Genomic DNA, 18333 nt, shown 5'->3' with positions numbered 1-18333 from the left:
TACCTACTTTGGAAACCCTTCCTCTATTACTCTTTCCTGTCTTGAATGGGATAATTGCTGCATGAGCAGTTAGAATGAATGGCTTGTTCTCTATCATAGCCATGTTTTTCTCTGGCTGAGTCTTGCTTTTAAATGCTACAAGAAAAGATTGAAAGAAAGAACAATATCCTGATTTGACAAAATGTTCAGCAAGTCTCACAGACATAATAAAGACAGTATCTCACTCTTAAAGAATTTAATTTAGTGGCAGGATTACACTTACTGCTTTTTTTCTTGTGTTGTGTGCCAATAAGAGGGAAAAAAACTTTCAAAGATGTCAATGGAAACAAAATTCAAGGTATTGAAAAGATGATGTGTCTTTGAAAAAAAATCAATTTTCTATTTAATTCAGCAAATGTTTATTGACTATCTATTACAGATAAGATACCAGGGTAGACATGTAACCATTTGAAAATTTTTCTGTGATAAAGTACACCAGAAAGTCTCTTGCAGACTGTGTATTTTTCTTTCTCTGTGTTGTTAAAATACCTGCAAAAAACATAGTCATCACTTCTGCCTAACTTTAATCTAAAAGCAAAGTCTAAATCTTCATGTCCTAAGCAAACTGCTACAGGGTGATTTCTCATGTGCTGAGTGCTTTATATCACAACTATAAACCATAAGCAAAAGAGAGAGAATCCATTTAGCTCCCCGAGTCTACCCAGCTGAGTTGTCCCTTATTTACTGCCTTTTAATGAAATTTTTCATGAACATCAAGACCAGTTTCTCAACAAAGGAAATGCAGCTCTCAGAGCCAAGTACTCCGTAGCATGAACTGTGCAAGGGAATGGCAATTTTTCTGCATGGAATTACCTAACAGATTGGATTGTTTTTAATACTTAGAGATGAGATTTTGAAGTCAGTGAACATGCTGCTGTTAACTCTTCTGTGAGACACAAGCTTTCAGAAAGTCTGAAAAATATTTTAAACTGTCTTGTTTTCCATGTGACTATGAAATGAATCTTAGCACTGGGACACCCCAAATCTTTTTTTCCTGGAAACACACACAATTTAAGGTGCGGCCCAAATTAAAGGAGTGTTTTAGAGAGGGGTGCTTAGACAAGAAATCAAAGACACCAATGTGTATAGTCCCACCTGTAAGAAATGATTCTCCTGGCTCTTTTCTCATTTCTCCAATGACAGTCAAGCTAAGTCAAAATATTGAAATTGTGCAGGATATTTTGAGTTGGCAGAGGAGAAAATCAGACTCAAACTGGCCTACATGATAAGGACATTTGTATCACATAACACAACATCTAGCAACAAAACAAGCTTAAAAGTTGGTAGAATTGACTAGACCATTGCAGACCCAGGTTCTCTCTGTCCCTACATTCCGCCGTCCACAGTGCAGTGGGGGTGACAGGAAGCTGATTCACCGCAGGCTTCTGCCTTCAGGATTACAGGTTGATAGTGGTAACCAGGGTGACACATTACCTTGTTTATGTTCAACAAGAAAATGGATCTCTCCCACTCCCACTAATCCTTACTTTCTGTCTGATTAGGCCAATTTATAACATACACCCATTCCCAGATTAGCCAAAGTCCCTGGGAACTATCCAGGATCTGTGTCTTAGTCTGCTTCCTGTTGCTCTAGTGGAATACCTGACAGCGGGGTATTTATAAACAAAAGAGATGTATTTAGCTCGCAGTTCTGAAGGCTCAAAAGTTCAAGATCAGGTACCAACAGAGGCTCCGTGTCTGGCAAGAACTTATTACTGTCCCCTTCACTGCAAAAAAAGCAGAAGGACGAGCAGGTACATGCAGGAAATGAAAAGAGGCAGAACTTCCACATTCGCTGACCCGTTCCCAAGAGAAAACCATCCATACGTAATGGCTCCATCTCCATGGTTTACTCATAACCCCCATTTAGCTGCACGTCCCAGTGCTACCACAGTAAGGAATTAATCCTCACCCTAACCACTCAATCCTGACACAGGGAGGAGGTGACCATCTGAGGAGGAGGTTGAGTAGGAGCCTGAGTCTGGAAAGGCACCCCAAACTCCATTACAGGCATCTATTCTGTTAGGTTGTGAGAGGCAGCCTCAGAGATTCTTTACTACATCTAGTAAGGTTGTGGTTTCTGTAATACTGAAAAGCTGAACATGTGGATTAAATCAATAGCAAAATCTCTACAGGATTTTCACTGATGTCATTTCCCTTTTATTATAAAGTGCCCAATGTCCCCAGTCACTGTTGTTGGAAATGTGGGATGAGTTGACATTTATACCTCATATGCTGAAGAGCTGTCTGAGAAAAGAGCGAAAAATAAGCTTCAAATTAAAAGACAAGAATGCTACCCTCCTATAGTGGTGGTGATAGCAGGTGTGGTGCTTCAGGGTTCTATAAGGCGGGGCTTCCCAGACGTATCTCACTGACAGTGGGAATGCGCAATCAGAAATACTGACTCCTTGGCACACGCTGGCCTGGCACATAATGTCATCTTTATGAAATAATTCTTGTAAAATTGCTACGCAGTAACACCTTGGTGCTTCCCCTGGTTTAAGGACTCGAACATGATGGCTGTAAATGTTTAAGCCTTCCGATCAAGGGCGCGCAAGCAAAGAGCCAGAGCCCAGATTAGAGTGAAACCCTCCCCTGCTTCTCCACCTAAATGAAGAGGACTATCAGAGAAGATGAGGCCTGTGACCTGGGGAAAGACATGAGGAAATGTACTGAATGTGTGCTCTGATGCTGGTGCACTGCGAGGTTTGCAAAAGACGTCAAGGTACGTCAGATGGCAGAAGTTTACTGCAACAAAACGCAAGACAGGCCACCGTGTCTGCTGCTCTCGAAGTTAGAAATTAACCAGTGCTGCTTTTTCTCACGGGAAAGCTCCTGAAGATGGGACCTGACTAGATCAGCGTCCATCCCTGTCCTGTAGAGTGAGCTCTCTTGCTGTCTGTCCTACCTCATCCTCCACCAGCAGCCGCTAAGGTAGACTTCATGTTAGGTGGGTGCCTGGAAGAAAGGAGTTAAAGTATACCGAGCAAGGGACCACTTAGGGAGAGATCTCTAAGTAAGTATCATCCTTTTAAGAGATTTACATCCTAGCTTCTGTTCAATGAGTGAGAAAATCAGAGAACATGGAGGGCTCAGAGAGTACAGTCAGGAGCACTCAACGGGAAAAAAATGCAGCAAATTCAAAAACAAAATCATATCAGACAAATGGCCCTTACTATGTGCTAATAATCATTGTGGCTACTTTATAGTCACTTAATGCAGTGGATAATTCCACTGTGTGTGTGTGTGTGTGTGTGTGTGTGTGTGTGTGTGTGTGTGTGTGTGTGTTGCTGGTTAAGCGCCAGAATCCCAAGTCTTCAGATGGAAAAAGTGAGGTACAAAGATTAAACATCTTGTCTGAGGTCACACGCTAGCATGATCACTTGGCTTTAGAGCACATGCTTTTACTACCCTGTCACTGATTTAGTAGAAACATGATTTCATAGGAAGAAGAAACTTCTAGGGGCCTCAAGTATTTGAGAACAAAGCAAAATTAGACTTGAAAGGTAACACCAATATCATATGGTTCTGGGAGTCTGGTCCATGAAAATAGGACTGAGAGGCTAACATTGAGATTCTTGTAACAGGCCGAAGTGGAAAGCTAGCGCCTGTGTCTTCTGTGAAGAACAGGGAATTTTTGAGATATCTTGCTCACTCCCTGCTACCTCCTCAAACTGACCTGAGAAAGCAGCTCTGTGGTAGAGTGCTTGCCTAGAGTCCACAAGAGCCAGGGTTCAATATCCAGCACCACACACACACATACACACACACTCAAACACACTCATATACACACTCACACACATATACACACTCACCCACACACTCACATACACATATATACACATACCACACACACATACACACATGTACACACATGTACATATACACACACACATTAGCGTGCTGTCCTTTAGACAACTCTGTATAGACTCTGAGTCAGAAATAAGTATCTGATTGACAAACACATGTACTTGAGTGCCTACTTGCCCAGTAGTATTGGAGAAATTATTTTGGCCACTCCACATAGTTAAAAGGATATTTATTTAATGGCGTAACTCACAAATTAAGTGAAAGGTAGGTCGCAGGGTCTGGGGAAGGTGTATTGCAATCCAGCGGTGTTCTCCGGAGCTCTGCACAATCCACCTTCACCATTCAGTGTCCCGGCACAGAGAGAGCACACAGAGAGAGCGCTGGCCCATCCAGCTCTCGGGTCTCCAAGTGCCTCCCCTGGCCCCGCCTCGTAGGCGTGACAGTTGCCAGAGTCTCAATGGGGGTTGGAACTTCCAGATCCAAGCTGGAATGGCTACCCACTACACAGTAGTCTCTCTAGCTTTAACCCATATTCAGTTGTTTGAGTCTCTAATCTTAATCCAAAGCAATTAATAGTATCATCAATTCAAAGATTATAAAGGGAATCCATCAGGACTGGGGAGATAGTTCAGCAGGTAAATTACTTGCTGCCCAAGCATGAGGACTTGAGTTTGGATTCCCAGAACCCACATGCCATGGTTACTTACTATTGTATCAAGGTAACAAACAGCTAGAATCCCATAGGAGACAAGCCTCTGGGTGTATGCAGAGAATTATCTTGATGAGGTTAGCTGAGGAAGACAAGCTCACCCTACATGTGGGCTGCACATTACCTAGGCTTGGGTCAAAGCCTATGAAAAGGAGAAAGCGAGCTGAGCATCCACACTGATCACACTCTGCCCCCTGACTACAGATGCCATACAGCCAGATGCCTCCAGCTCCTGACACCAAGATTTCCCTGCCATGGTGGACTGTGCACTCACATAATAACCCGAAATAAACCCAACAGGAAAAATAACTAGACGCTACATAAAGCGACACTCTGTTGTTGAGTCTCATCCCAGTGCCCCTTAGGAAAACGAGAGGCAGAGACAGGAAAGTCCACAGATGTTCAGTAGCCAGCCAGCCTGTGTGTGTTTTTTCACATTTCAAACAAAGTGAGGACTCCCACAATGAGGTTATCATTTAACTTCCACACATGAAAAGGAAAACATCGAGGCATCTTGGCTAGCTATGCCCGGCTGTGTTTTTCTCTAAACTCAATACCTAGAGCCTCCCTGTTTACAGTACCAAATTATGGCTCCTGCTTCAGAAAAATACTGGCTGTCAGATGCAGAAAGAATAAGGTTTTTGTTCGGTGAAACAAACATGGGCATTTGGGGCCACATGGATTTCCCTGCTAAAGAAAGAGCTCTTGTTGGATTACTGATGATTCCATCCACATATATCACTGGCTTACAAAAGAAAGGGATCACATTCTGTTGTCTGCCCTGTGTAGCAGCTTTGCTTTCTGTTCCTTGATGAGCAAGTAGCAATAAATACACTTCTGAAGCCGTGCCTGAGAATTTATAAAGGCTTGGATAAATTGACCATTTTGTTATAAAAATGGCAATGCTGGGTTTGAGCTACCATTTCCAGAGTTAAATAATCCCAGGGGTGCTGGGCTTTTTATACCCTGTACTCTCGGAAGAAGAACCAGTTGCCAGGTTGAATTATCCATCTTTAAAAAAAAAAAAAAAAACCCTCTCCTTGTGGCTGTAAACCAGCTCCAGATTGCTTCCTCTGCACGCTGGAGGAGCTGACAGGGCCCCAGATGGAGCCGTTTCTCAGCAAGCTGTCAGGTGATCCATCCATCAGAAAAGCCAGAGCACCCAGCTGAGCTGCCTATTGCTGCCAAGATTTGTATTGGGTCAGGTGGGAGAGACCAGGGTCTGATGGATCCAGAAAAGCAAAGGTCAGAGGCATCTGCGCCGGAGAGGAAAGCTATGTGCTCATGCTTAAATTCCCAAGGTTACGTTTAGCATTGCTTTATACAGACTTGACAGTTTTTCCTTCTGCTTTCCTTCATATGGATTTCCTGACAGTGATACTGAGAGGTTGTTTGCTATGGTTTTGGAAAAAAACAAAGCACAAAGCTGCATTAGAGTAAGGCTGCTCAAAATTTACTAGATGATTGTCAGCAAGCCAAGAAGGCTCTTCATTCATGAACCTGAAGAAGGTGTGATGAGGTCATTGGAAATGGCAAAGCTAAAGGATTAGAAGTGAGCACACGGACCTAAAAACCATCACCCTGGGGGCTGATGCCTTCCCCATTAGCCTTACCTCATCTTGGAAACGGCCTTTCTAAAAGGTAAAAGCATGATATAATATGTAAGTCTCTATCTTCCAAGCCTGATGAAATACCAAAGATGATTCAGACTGAGAAAAGAAACTGGACGCAATCAGAGAATACCAATTGGCTTAAATACTTAAGGTTCAGTGAAAAGTTGTACTGCTTTTATTAAAAGCACAAGGTTTCTTAAAAGTTGTTTTTTTTGTTTGTTTGTTTTGTTTTTTTTTAAGGCAGAGAAGACTAGCAGGCGTTTCCTGTTATCCTCATGCCTGGCACACCATTGGCAATGTGCTAAATAAACTCTTCTTTGTCTGAAACAAAAAGAAGAAGAAAGAAAACCAATGTCTGTCTTTACTCTTAAATAGTAACTCTGACCTTCCCCCTCTTTTGTAGTGATAAGGTGATAAGACTCACTCCTAAAACCGAAGAGGAAGCATTCGCATTGAAGAACATTTACCACCGACTCCAGGTAATGGAACATGAGCGTGCCCTGTGGTCAAGCCTGTGGCCTGTGTTTTTGTGACTTGGTTTTGCTCACTAGGGTTGAATTATTAAAATAATTAGCCAGAGGAAGCAAGTAAAGAGACAGCATGGAAGAGCATTTAAAGGAGAGTGGAATGCAGACAAGGCATAAATTATCTAACACACTATTTATTTACTAGTCACTGGCTATCCATCTGCCAGGTAGAATGGATGCTTCTTGGGAAGTTTTGTTCACTGTTGTATTCCCAGTGAGCGTCTGGAATATTCTAGAAGTGGTAGTCAATGTTTTCTTTGGGGTTGTGAATTTAATTGACAGTTTTCAGAACTCCACTTTTCCATTTTGAAATCTTCCTAAAACATGCCCACCTACTTCTTTGGATTAAACCTTTAAGTGGAAGTAAATTGGGGAAGTTGAAACTAGACGTTCAGTTATTAACACTGCTGTAATTCAAGGGTTTTCTCAGCAAAGGCTGAAGGTGTTGCTCATTCACTCTGTGATGGGTTGCATGGATTTGGAGTGAGAGTCTCTCATCGTTTTATCGCTGTTTACAACAATTGTCAGCTTCAGCTAAAAACTTCAGGTGAGAAGTGTGGCTATTAATTCTCCCCCACGCTGACTGAAATAGACTGGTCATGAAACATGTGGTGTTTGGAGCTTCATTCTAAAAGACGGCCAAGCAGATTGCCAGAGGGGCCTCATTCATCTTTAACATGGGACAGTAAAATTTTCTCTAGGTGATGGGAGTTCAATCCTCTGTGATGAAGGTGCTAGAGGATGTGGGAGAGAGTCCACCAGTGACTTCTAGGTGGATGGTTTGTAATTACCAGGCCTTGGATCTCTCCCTACAGGTTGGTTCTTCTGTTTGGTGTCTTCCTTATAAAAACTGCATTTATCTGCAAATGGACTCTGATTGGAACTCTGAGGTCATTGATCTCTTTCCTTCCTCCTCTTTTCTGACCCCAACACAAGTAATGGTACCTTGTTACCTCCTGGGAACCATGTTTATTTTTAACCCAGATAGACTTGCTCCCCTCCCCTGCCCCTGCCCTGTGGTGCTGGCATTCACGCTCTGTGGTAGGCCAGGACTGTCTACCTCACAATGTTCTTCTCAGCTATAATAACCAGATACTTCCCAAACATCCCACCAGGGAGCTGAGCGCTGCAGAGAAGCAAAGAAAATTCAAGTAGACCTTTCCCTCTCCACCACCATCCTGTTTAAATACAGCACAGGAAGAGTGAAATCACTTTGACTACTGTTTGAGGGAGCAGCTATTCTGAACTGAATACTGAAACAAGGGGTTTTCTTCATTTTGTCACTTTTGATAATGGTAAGTGACCATCCATTATCAAAAGAGATACAATTGCTTCACAAATGGAAGCAAAATACATTGAACATTCAGAAGGTCACTGGCACAGATGGCCACACATGTACTATGCACGTTTATATGGGTGGTAATTGTTGTGTGGCAAGACTTTTCCTGGGGAGATGCAACATGTGTACTGACTTACCCTAGACATAGGGGTCCCATGGCAGACCAAAGTATGGATACCACCAAAGTCCAACTTGGTAAACCAATTAGTTTTATTGGGGTTACTTGCAAGAGTGTGGCGGACAGGTAACTTACAGGAACAGAAATGACTCAAAGGCAGCTGCATCACCAAGCCCACCCCAGCACAGGTAATAATAGTTCATAAAAAGGCTGGCAGCCAGGAGCACACTGCACAGCCTGCAGGCAGCTCAGCAGGTTGGAGAGCATCCTTTCCAAGTGCCTCAGTTGTTCTAAACCTCTTCCAGGAAGCGTGGCTGGGTTCTGCTTCTTCTAGGCAGCCAGTCTTCTCTCAAAGTCTTCTTCGCAGCTTGGCTTGTCTAAGAGTGACTTTCAGAGTTATTTATTGCTCACTCTTGGAGGGAGAGGCCTAGTGAATCTAGTCAGTTTCTGGGACTTCCTGGAGTTATTTTGAGGAGTTTACCTTCTGGCTTCAAGCCTTTTCCTGCAGGATGGAATGCTTCAATCTCAGAGGAAACTTGTACACAACCATTACAGAAAAAGTTTTCTAAAAAAAAAAAAATGCCTTTCATTTAATCCTTAAAGAAAGTAGTCAGCCATGGAGAAAATGTCTTGGAGCTACAGGAACTTCAAAGACAATTGAAAGAAGGGTGGGAAGAGCAGCAACGAGGAATGATGTCAGGGGCTCAGTGATTGGCACGAGGCCTCATGTGACTCATCATGAAAGCCCCTCCACAGCTGCCAAGCACACTGGGGAAAGACAGAAAGCAGAGCCAGCAGAGGGGAACAGTACTCGAGCCAGTCCAGGGAAATCCAGGCACAGGCTCCCAAGGATCTTCTTAGTGGCATCACACAGACCGTGCCTAATCCCCACATCTACAGTGGTGGATGCCAAGGGGCCTAGAGACTCAGTACTCATCATTCTTATGGGGACCTGATTATGCCATGTTCTTCCTAACACATACCCAAATTCCAGGTTCCCAGAAGAAAGCCAGGTATTTGGCATGAACCGTGTTGTTTGCATAAACAGTGTAGGCACAGTGAGTCCCTCTTCTCTGTGGCAGTGCTATGGGGCCTTCTGAAAAATCTAAGCTCCCAGATGCCAGCCCCAGGAAAGCTACGCAGACAGGCCCTTCTAAAGACAGCATGTCCGACTGCTCTCTTGAGCCTCTTCTACACATTGCTTCCTTTCCTTTCTCAAGTGAGGGAGTCTTCCTGGACGGGAGTTTGAGGTGTTGAATTTTAATAACTTTCTACCTAGAAGTATCCCTCCTGCCTTGATGTCATCTTAAAATTTGCATTCTTGATTCACCAAGTGATCCTCTCGCATGGCGGAGAGCAGAAATTCTGGCCAGCTAGAGAAAGCAGTCTGCAGGGAAAGAAGGCTCGCCTTTCTGTCATCCTCTGCCCTGCGGAGTTCATAGGCCAGAATCAGGGTCATCGCAGACTGCTTCCTTGAACCTGTGCAGTGAACTTGGGAGAAAAGGAGGAGCTGCCACGAGAAGTATTGTCCCTTTTTCCTAGAACAAGCTAGAGTTGACAGAATTCTAATGGCTCCAGCTCTCTGTACCCTTTTGCTCCTGCCCTGTGGAATACCTTTCCTGTGAACAGGGTGGGATGGTCATCCCCGTGTTGATGTTACATTATACAGCAGGATGGAGACCACCTGGGGTAGGTCTGCGCAAATCAGAGGAACCTTTAGAAGCAAAGAGTTTTTCTCCAGCTGTTCACAGAGGAAAGAGGTTAGAGGATTGTTCCTGGTCATCTCAAAGCAGTTCGCAAACTGCTATGCTGGGAACCATTCTTGGGAGTCATGTGACTAGGAATGACAATGATAGTGGCCTCTGGGATATGAGAATGATCCCTAGCTGACAGGTAACCATGAAATGGAGACATCAGTCCTACAGATCACAGGCCCCTGAGGCCCAGATGAGAGTGTACACATGGATACTTTAATTTTAGCCCATTGAGACCCTGAGGAGAATCCAGGCAGATGTGCCTGGACCACTGATACGAAGGATTGGAACATAATAAGTGGGCTTTGTTTAAACATCTAACCTGATGTTGATTTATTCCACAGCAATGGAAAACAGACTTGTAGTACAGTAACCACCCACATCCTGCCCTTTGGCTCTCATTTTCCTACGTGACAGCTCTAAGTTAATTTCCCTGAATTCACTGGCTATAACCAAGCCTCTTAGGGAAAGTGAAAAGTGATTCACTGACATGCTTAAGCTGTAAATTCACAATGCCTTATCTGAAACATGATCAAATGCAAAATGTGCATACAATATCGAGTGGAATCTGAGAACGTACGGTCAACACATAACTAATTAGACATAGGGCTGCTGTTACAAAGCTGCTGGCTTTCCTAATTAAATTTTATAGTTTTGCTGAAGAATTGAAACAAGAAAGTTAAACAGAAAACCGTGCCCCCAGAGAACTGGATTGAGAAAGCACCAGCCAATTAAATTGTTAATTAAGACCATAACCATGGCTTAAATCAAGCTATGATGGAAGAGGAACAGTTTGCAGGTGAGTGAAATTAGAATCCAAACACTGTTCTGCTTGCAGTCCCTCACCAGTTCTTTGTGTTGAGAAGGAAGAGAAGTAGCATCAAGTGAGGACGCAGAGTGTCTGTTATGCAATCTGCATGTCCCTGCTAAAGGAAAAAACGAATGTTTCTGTTTCCAGATTCCTCATCAGAGGCAAGATGGGACAGGACAGGAAATTGTCCTTTCTGTCCAAGACTCAATCACGTGTTTTCACACTGGAGCACAAGCTCAAAGGTATCAGTTGGTGGTCAGATGTCATTGACAGTCATACCAAGATCACACTCTGGAGGCTCACAGAGACTGAAGTAACACTCAGGGACCCTGTACAGGTCTGACCTAGGTCCTCTGCATATGTGTTATGGTTGTGGAGCTTATGTTCTTGTGGGACTCCCAACATGGGGAGTGGGCTGTCTCTGACTCTTTTGCCTGCTCTTGGGACCCTTTTCCTCCTACTGGGTTGCCTCATCCAGCCTCATATGAGGGGATGTGCCTAGACTTATTGCAACTTGAAATATGTTGCAACTTATTGCAACAACCATCTTAGCTTGACATCCCTGGGAGGCCTGCTCCTTTTCTGAAGGGAAATGGAAGACCAGAGGATCTGGGGGGAAGGGGCTGGGAGGAGAGGAGGGAGCAGAAACTGCCGTCAGGATGGAATATATGAGAGAAGAAGGAATTTAAAAAATTCCACCCTGGAAAGCTATACTCGCCATGAGAAAAGCTCCATCCCTGAGGATTGCTGTTGCTGTCTAGAATGTGGGTCCCCCTCAACCCTCTTTATAGATCTGTGCTGTAGTGAACATATATGTACTCTAATACAGTGGGGCTGCAGGAACTTTGGAACCCCTGGAATTTATAAAATCTTATGTCTAACTAGATGGTTATATCAACTGGAAAACTTTGGGTGGTGGAATTCATACTATGGGAGTTACAGAGTCCTAGTTATATTAGAAACTGATTGTGTGGTTACAGTTTCTCTCCCCACTCCTCTCTTTCTCCCTCCCCCTCCTTCTCTCCCTCTCTTCCCATCCTCCCCAACACAGTCTTTCTACATATAGTTCAGGCTGCCCTCTGACAGGCAATCCCCCTGCCTTAGCCTCTTAAGTGCTAGGGGACATGCATCTGTCACCAGGCCCAGACAATCATAAATTCTTTTACTCATTGCTGTGGGAAAGAGGATTCCAGGATGTTCCCAGGGATACTTGGTTTTGGTGTGTACACACCCCCTCCTAGGTAACCCACAGAAAGTAATCTATACATTTCCATAAAGGAATTTTGTAAGTATAATTATATTCCCATATCATTTGATCATAGGGAGAGTATTCAAGTGACTCTGACCCTATTAGCTGAGCCTTCCCAAAGTGGGATGTTTATTTCCGCCTGATGTGAGAGAGGAAATCAGAAAGGCTCACATCTGCCTGGAGGAAATCAAATGCTGGACATGGCCACGTGGCAGGAAATTGCAGGCAGCTACTAGTTGTTGAGAGCCTCCTTAGTAATACTAAAAGGAACACAGGACCTCATTTCTACAAAGGAAATACATTTTACCAATGACTGGCAAGAACAGAGCACTCTGTGCCCCAGAGGAGATCACAGCACAAGCTGACACATTGATTTCAGCCCAGCGACACCCTGAGCAGAGACTCCAGTCTCACTCTGCCCAGACCTACAGCAATGGAACAACCACAAAGCCACACTACTAAATCTGTGATAACTCAGCAATAAGCATCCAACACTTACCCTCAAATAGCCACAAACTGGTGCTCTGGCTGAAGATACCTTCCAGTAGAAAGTAAGAAAACCCAGTCTTCTCATTTTTCTATTAAAGGCTTTATAAAGTACCCCTGTTTTCCCTGGCATGGAAGCCCCTCATAATCTAGGCTGGTGGGCCAGGCATACGATCATGATGCATTGCTCACATTTTTCTCCCTCCTTGTGGCTGTGATCAATTACAAAACCAAACAGTGCCAGCATAGGGAGATAAAATACAGCATGTGAAGAAAGGGAGTACACTGGAAGCATTCTTGCAGAAGCCTTCCTCAACATCATGATGATGGTGATTATGGTTGCCCTAGAGACCACAAGTGACACAACTCAGTTGGTGGTATGACCTCAGGCTGGTACCAGCACCGTATTTCCTTTCCACTTAGGACTTGGTAGTTTTGACGTGCTAAAAATCCCCTTTTTAGGTTAGTTTTTAAAATGGTCTTGTTGAACAACAGAAACTGCCTTCTCTAAGGTATTTGACAGAAGATTTAGAGAGGTCAAACCAACGGGGTCTCATAGAAGATGATCTTGGCAGGGCTTTGCAGAACAAATCCTCACCTCTCATGGCCTCCCATGCAGTTAGTGGTCTGAAGGCTGGAATAAAAGGACAAGTAGGCCATGTGCCTCATTATCTATATGGCTAATCCAAGGTGATTTATTTTGGAGTCACAGGGCTCTGAAAGAGAGAGAATAGGCTTGTAATTTTCCCTAAACCCAAGTGAAGACATCACATCTGCCACAGTCTACTTGCGAAAGGACAGGGTCAGTTCAGATTTAAGGAGTGAAAACCAAGACCGCAGCACCTGATAAAAGGATTATAAGGTATCAACACAGACTGGGAAAGAATGTGGGGTCATTCTTTCCAGGCCTCCTCCATCTATTCCCACCCCACACACATTCCAAGCTCCAAATCCCAGATGGAAGAAAGCAGCTGCTTAAGTCTATCCTTACCACTTCCCCACTCGTGGCCCTGGTCCTTGTTAGACCAAAATCTCATCCAGATAGCCTGCATGCTGCTGTCACACACTCTTCTACTTGTCCTCCCCACTGTGTGGAAATGAAAACCTTAACAAGTTGCCTCCACTTGACCCTGTCTAAGTGTCCCCCAGGGATGACAACAGTAATCTACAACCCTAGTCACACACAGAAATCCCTATAGAGATTTTTTGTTTTGTTTGAGGTACTAAGGATTGGATTGACCCAGGCCCAGTGAATGGTAGACAAGTACTCTACCTCCTAGCTACATCCCTAACACGTCTTATTTTTATTTTGAGATCCAGTCTCACTAAATTTTTCAAGTTGGCTCTGAACTCACAGTGTAGCCCATGCATAATCCTCCTGCCTCATATTCCCAAGTATCTTAGAGTGCAGTCATGCACCATGATGCTTGGCTCTGGAAAACATTTTATAAAAGGCTGACATCTGGCCCAGTGCACGAGACTTCAAATCATTTGCTCAAATGATCCTTAGCTATTAGCATTTGTTAAATACTCCAGGAAACTCAGCATATCATCAAGGTAAAGGGCTACCAGTGTATTGCATAGTTCCTTTGGTGTGACACAGCAGTTCTTCAAGATGATGCTTGCCTACCTCGATAATATTTCTCACTATCTGTCATCACCTAGTCTTACTGGACTATGGTAGTTTTCACCCATGTGCATTTCTCAAGCTGACCCTCTTTCTTCTCTTCTTTGCCCACACAGTGAGTACCACTTATCTTTGAGGCTGAAGCCAAAGCACCAGGTTCTCCTGAAATCCTTTGACTGGCATTGGATTCTGTGGAGAGCTGCACCCTAGCATCCATATCACTTTGTTGTTTCCCTGAAATCACTCCAATAGACTGATCAGATCTTATGGATTTGAAATATAAGGTTTCTGGGAATGCATATGGTAGATGGGGAAGCATCTGCAGAAAAAAAATGATGCTAAAAGGAGTTTACACCTATCTTGTCTCCAGAAACACAGCCCAGGTATAAATCAGAAAATATCTTTACTGTTTCTAGACCCACCTTTCAAACTATACATATTTTTTGTTGGTCATTATAGGACACCAGTTATAGTTATTGTTAAATTTTCACCTATAAATGGATTGGAGAGAATTTTTTGTTTTTTGTTAATTGTGAACCTCTCAATAATACCTTTTTATAGACTTTAACATGTGATCAATGATGCATGACTAGATGAAATTCCTTTTCAAAATATAGTTATGCTTTCTGTAACTGAGGTTTTCAATCAAGTGTAAAGACTATGTTGGTGACGTTTCTTAGACCCATGAAGTTAGAGAAGGCTTTGTACATAAATCAGCCATGGCCACAAAGACTTGACTTAAGCCCTGCATTTCTTACTGGATAAATGTGAAGTCATTCTCCATGTATGCCTTGGTTGGTTTTAGATGTTAGTGTTGGTTAGAGAGCAGTAGGATGTGAACCCTAGGACCTCCGTTGGAGAAGTGGACCATGACACTAATGGCTAACATCAAAGCACAAGCATTCGGAACAAGTAACAGTGGCTAAAGAAATGGCCTCTCTCTACATTTGACCACTTGATGTCCTATATAGAGAAAAAGAGGAAAGCAGTTAGCCTTGTGACCTCCCACAGAAATGCTTGCATCCTGACTCTTCCATGACCTAGTTACAGGAGAATCATTACATTACCTACTTTCTCTGGCCCTCCATTTCTTCATTTCTCTTATCAAACTGAACATCTCCAAAAATAAAGAACTGTTTCATTCTTCTTTGGTAGGATCAACCTCTTATTCACCTTTATTGCACCAGCACCTGACCATAGTAGGCACTCAACAAGTATTTCCTTAAATGCATAAACAAGTTAATTCATTCACCCTTCTACTTACCTGGAATTATAATACCAACAACTCAAACTTGGATTCTTATCAAGAGCAGATAGGTGACTGAACATGTTGTCGCCATGATTTTAAAACCTAAAACTATAGGTGCAGATAAGAATGAGTTCCTAATGATGACGTAATGGATTCAGTGGTATAGTGTGATGGGCAAGGTTATGAGGTACAGAGTGTTGTTCATTTCTTCAATTACCAAGGAAAGTTTATAGAGGAAGTAAGGTTTCTGCAACAGCTTGTAAGAAGTTTCTTGAGAAAGACACCTGTGAGATCTGCAATCTGCCATTAGATTCTTAACTTCGACATTCTTGCCTTTGGGTGTTGACTAACAGTGAGCACAATAATGTTGATTATTGGAGCATTTGAATTTGAAGATCAGAGCTCAGGTGTTCTGCCTTGAAGTCAATTTGTGGTTTTGTACAATCAAAAATATCTTACCTGTTTCATTCTTTGACACACTTGATTAGCAAACTCATTCCTTAGAACCTAAAATAGCTATTAGGGATACATATGTAGTGGTTTTGTGCTCTAAAAATTTCAAAGCAGCTTTTACATATTCATCATCTACAACCACAAAGACTTTGCTTCATTAAAGGAGTTTCCTGTTTTCTACCACTTTGTTTACTTATCTATTTATTTATTTTTAGTTGTATAAAAGTAGAGGGATTAAATTCCCATGGTACCACAAACATTTCTAAGATTTTTTTTATAATTACATTTATTTTTAGGTTATCTGATCATCACTGTTCCACCTATTCCCTCACAGTTTGTGCACATTTTGAAGTTGACTGTGATCTGGACTAAGAATAAGCATCATATTATTATGAAAAATGAAAGGAGACAGTACAGAACATGTAGCATAACCAATCAACAAAAATGTATTGACCTAGTGCAGGGATTCTGAGGAGCTAAGATGATACACCACAAATTTTAATTTATTTTCCCCATGAGAGAGAAAACATTGGATGCACAGGAAGAAGGTGCCTCTGTGTATGGAACCAGGCTAAACTTTTCCATGATAGTTGCAACCTTTTGATGAACAGAATAAGTCTTGAGTCTTTGGAAAAGGAATAAGTAGAATAAACAGGGGGAGAGTAAGATATGATCTATAACCTTCTTCCCCTCTTCAATATTACTGTCTCTTCTAGAAATAAAATTCAGTTACTGTATTAAGAGCTTGGCTTGGGATAGATAGCCATTCATTAGGTCAACAAATTGTATTGAGAAACAAAATTCACTGAAGTGTAATCAGAACTCGGACACCATGTGCATGTGTACCCACTAGTTTTGTGTCAATGTGATACAACCTGGACATATCTGAGAAGGAATCTTTTGCAGGATCTCTCTGTGGTAATCAGGCTGGCCTCAGACTCATAGAGATACAGCTACCTCTGCCTCGCAAGTGCTTGGATTACAGGAAGAGAAAATCTTAATTGAGAAAATGCCTCCAGAAGATTGGCCTGTAGGCAAGTCTGTGGTGCATTTTCTTGATTGGTGATTGATCTGAGTGAGTCCATCCCAGGTGTGTAGAGGGGCCGCTATCCTTAGGAGATGGTCATGTGTTATATAAGAAATCAGGCTAAGCAAGCCATGAGAAGAAAGCCAGAAAAATAATGTTGCCCCTGGCTTCTGCTTGAGTCCATGGTCTTTGATGTGGGGTGAACTCTTTCCTTCCCAAATTGCTTTTGGTCATGGTGTTTTATCACAGCAATAGAAATTCTGATTAAGACACTATGCTGTTGACTTTATAAGAAATTTCAATATAAAATTATTTCGTGATTTAAATATGGTTATCCCCTCTTAAATTTATGTTGAAATATGGTCCCCAGAGAAAGAACACGGAAAGGTAATGGGTCCTTTAATATACAATTAAGTTGTTAAGCAAGATTTCTGCAGTTTTCATGATTGACTAGTTGGCTATAGGAGCAGACTATTATGAAGACTATTATGGGCTGTTCTGTTCTCTTTCATGGGTCCCCGATGATCTTTCTGTCTCTCTGTCATGTTGTGATATAGCATGAGGGAGGCCCTTACCCATCTCTCTCCCCACCAGAAAAGGAAAAATAAGGGATTTCACAATTCATACTCACTATGTGATTAGCACAGTGCCATTTGTCCAGTACACATTATCTCATAAAGCCCACATACTATAAAGAGCTACTGCCAGTACTATCTCAGTTTATAGATGTAAATGGAGTAGCTGCTCTGTTTTCCATTCTGCAGAAGATTTTTCCCACTTCAGGGGTTCCTTTGAACATGATTTAAGAAAAAGTTTGCTGTGAAATATTTATCAGATGGCCAACTGAGAGCAGGAAAGATGACTGAGAAATCCACATAGGCTGAGGCAGGATTTCTGACAGGAGGGAGCCAGGGATTGCCACAGACATGGCTTCATTAACAACACCGTCTACCAGCGGTGTGGCCCTGGGCCCTTAGCCATTTCTCCTGACACTTTCAGCAAGTCTCAAAGTCCTTTAAATTCTTCCTTGGTTAACAATGGGATGAATCTACTTAAGTATGGATCATCTTGATATAGCTAAATGATTGACGCAAGCATGAGAGCTATGTTTCTAAGGTGAATGTGTAAATAGCTTAGGATATACTCAGAAACTGGGAAAGGAAGGGTGGTGATGGGCATGAAATTTGCACTTAAATCTAATAGCAATTCTATACACCATAGAGCTCACTGGTTCATATAAATATTTGGCAAACATTGGGAAAGACATTTACAAGCTATGAAGAAAGCACACAACTGATTTTGGAGTGGCAAAATCTCTCAGGATCATCCCAATTTCCTTTAGGACCATCAGAGCCCTCATTAGTCAAGTGAATAGTTGATTAAAGTGGCCAAGATAAATGGTAAATATTGACATTCATAAGACTTAAGTATCACCTGGCATAATTTATTTCTTAATAATTTATTTCTTAATAATTTGCATAAATACAGTTTATGCAACAGAATCATAAGTGGACCTAATCAC

The 18333-nt window shown here is 42.4% G+C and overlaps 1 protein-coding gene across 2 annotated transcripts in view; it reads left to right on the top strand.

Moving 5' to 3' along the window:
- Cpa6 (carboxypeptidase A6) overlaps positions 1-18333 on the top strand; it is a 315011-nt gene that overhangs the window by 114844 nt on the left and 181834 nt on the right. For both annotated transcript variants that reach the window (XM_006974688.3, XM_076563702.1), the window contains exon 2: positions 6575-6650. In XM_006974688.3, the coding sequence (XP_006974750.2) occupies positions 6575-6650 (76 nt within the window). The remainder of the gene's footprint in view (positions 1-6574; positions 6651-18333) is intronic.

This window comes from Peromyscus maniculatus, chromosome 2 (assembly GCF_049852395.1).
Source record: "Peromyscus maniculatus bairdii isolate BWxNUB_F1_BW_parent chromosome 2, HU_Pman_BW_mat_3.1, whole genome shotgun sequence".
NCBI lineage: Eukaryota > Metazoa > Chordata > Mammalia > Rodentia > Cricetidae > Peromyscus > Peromyscus maniculatus.
The sequence above is the reverse complement of the archived record's forward strand: the minus strand, read 5'-3'. Positions and strand labels throughout refer to the sequence as shown.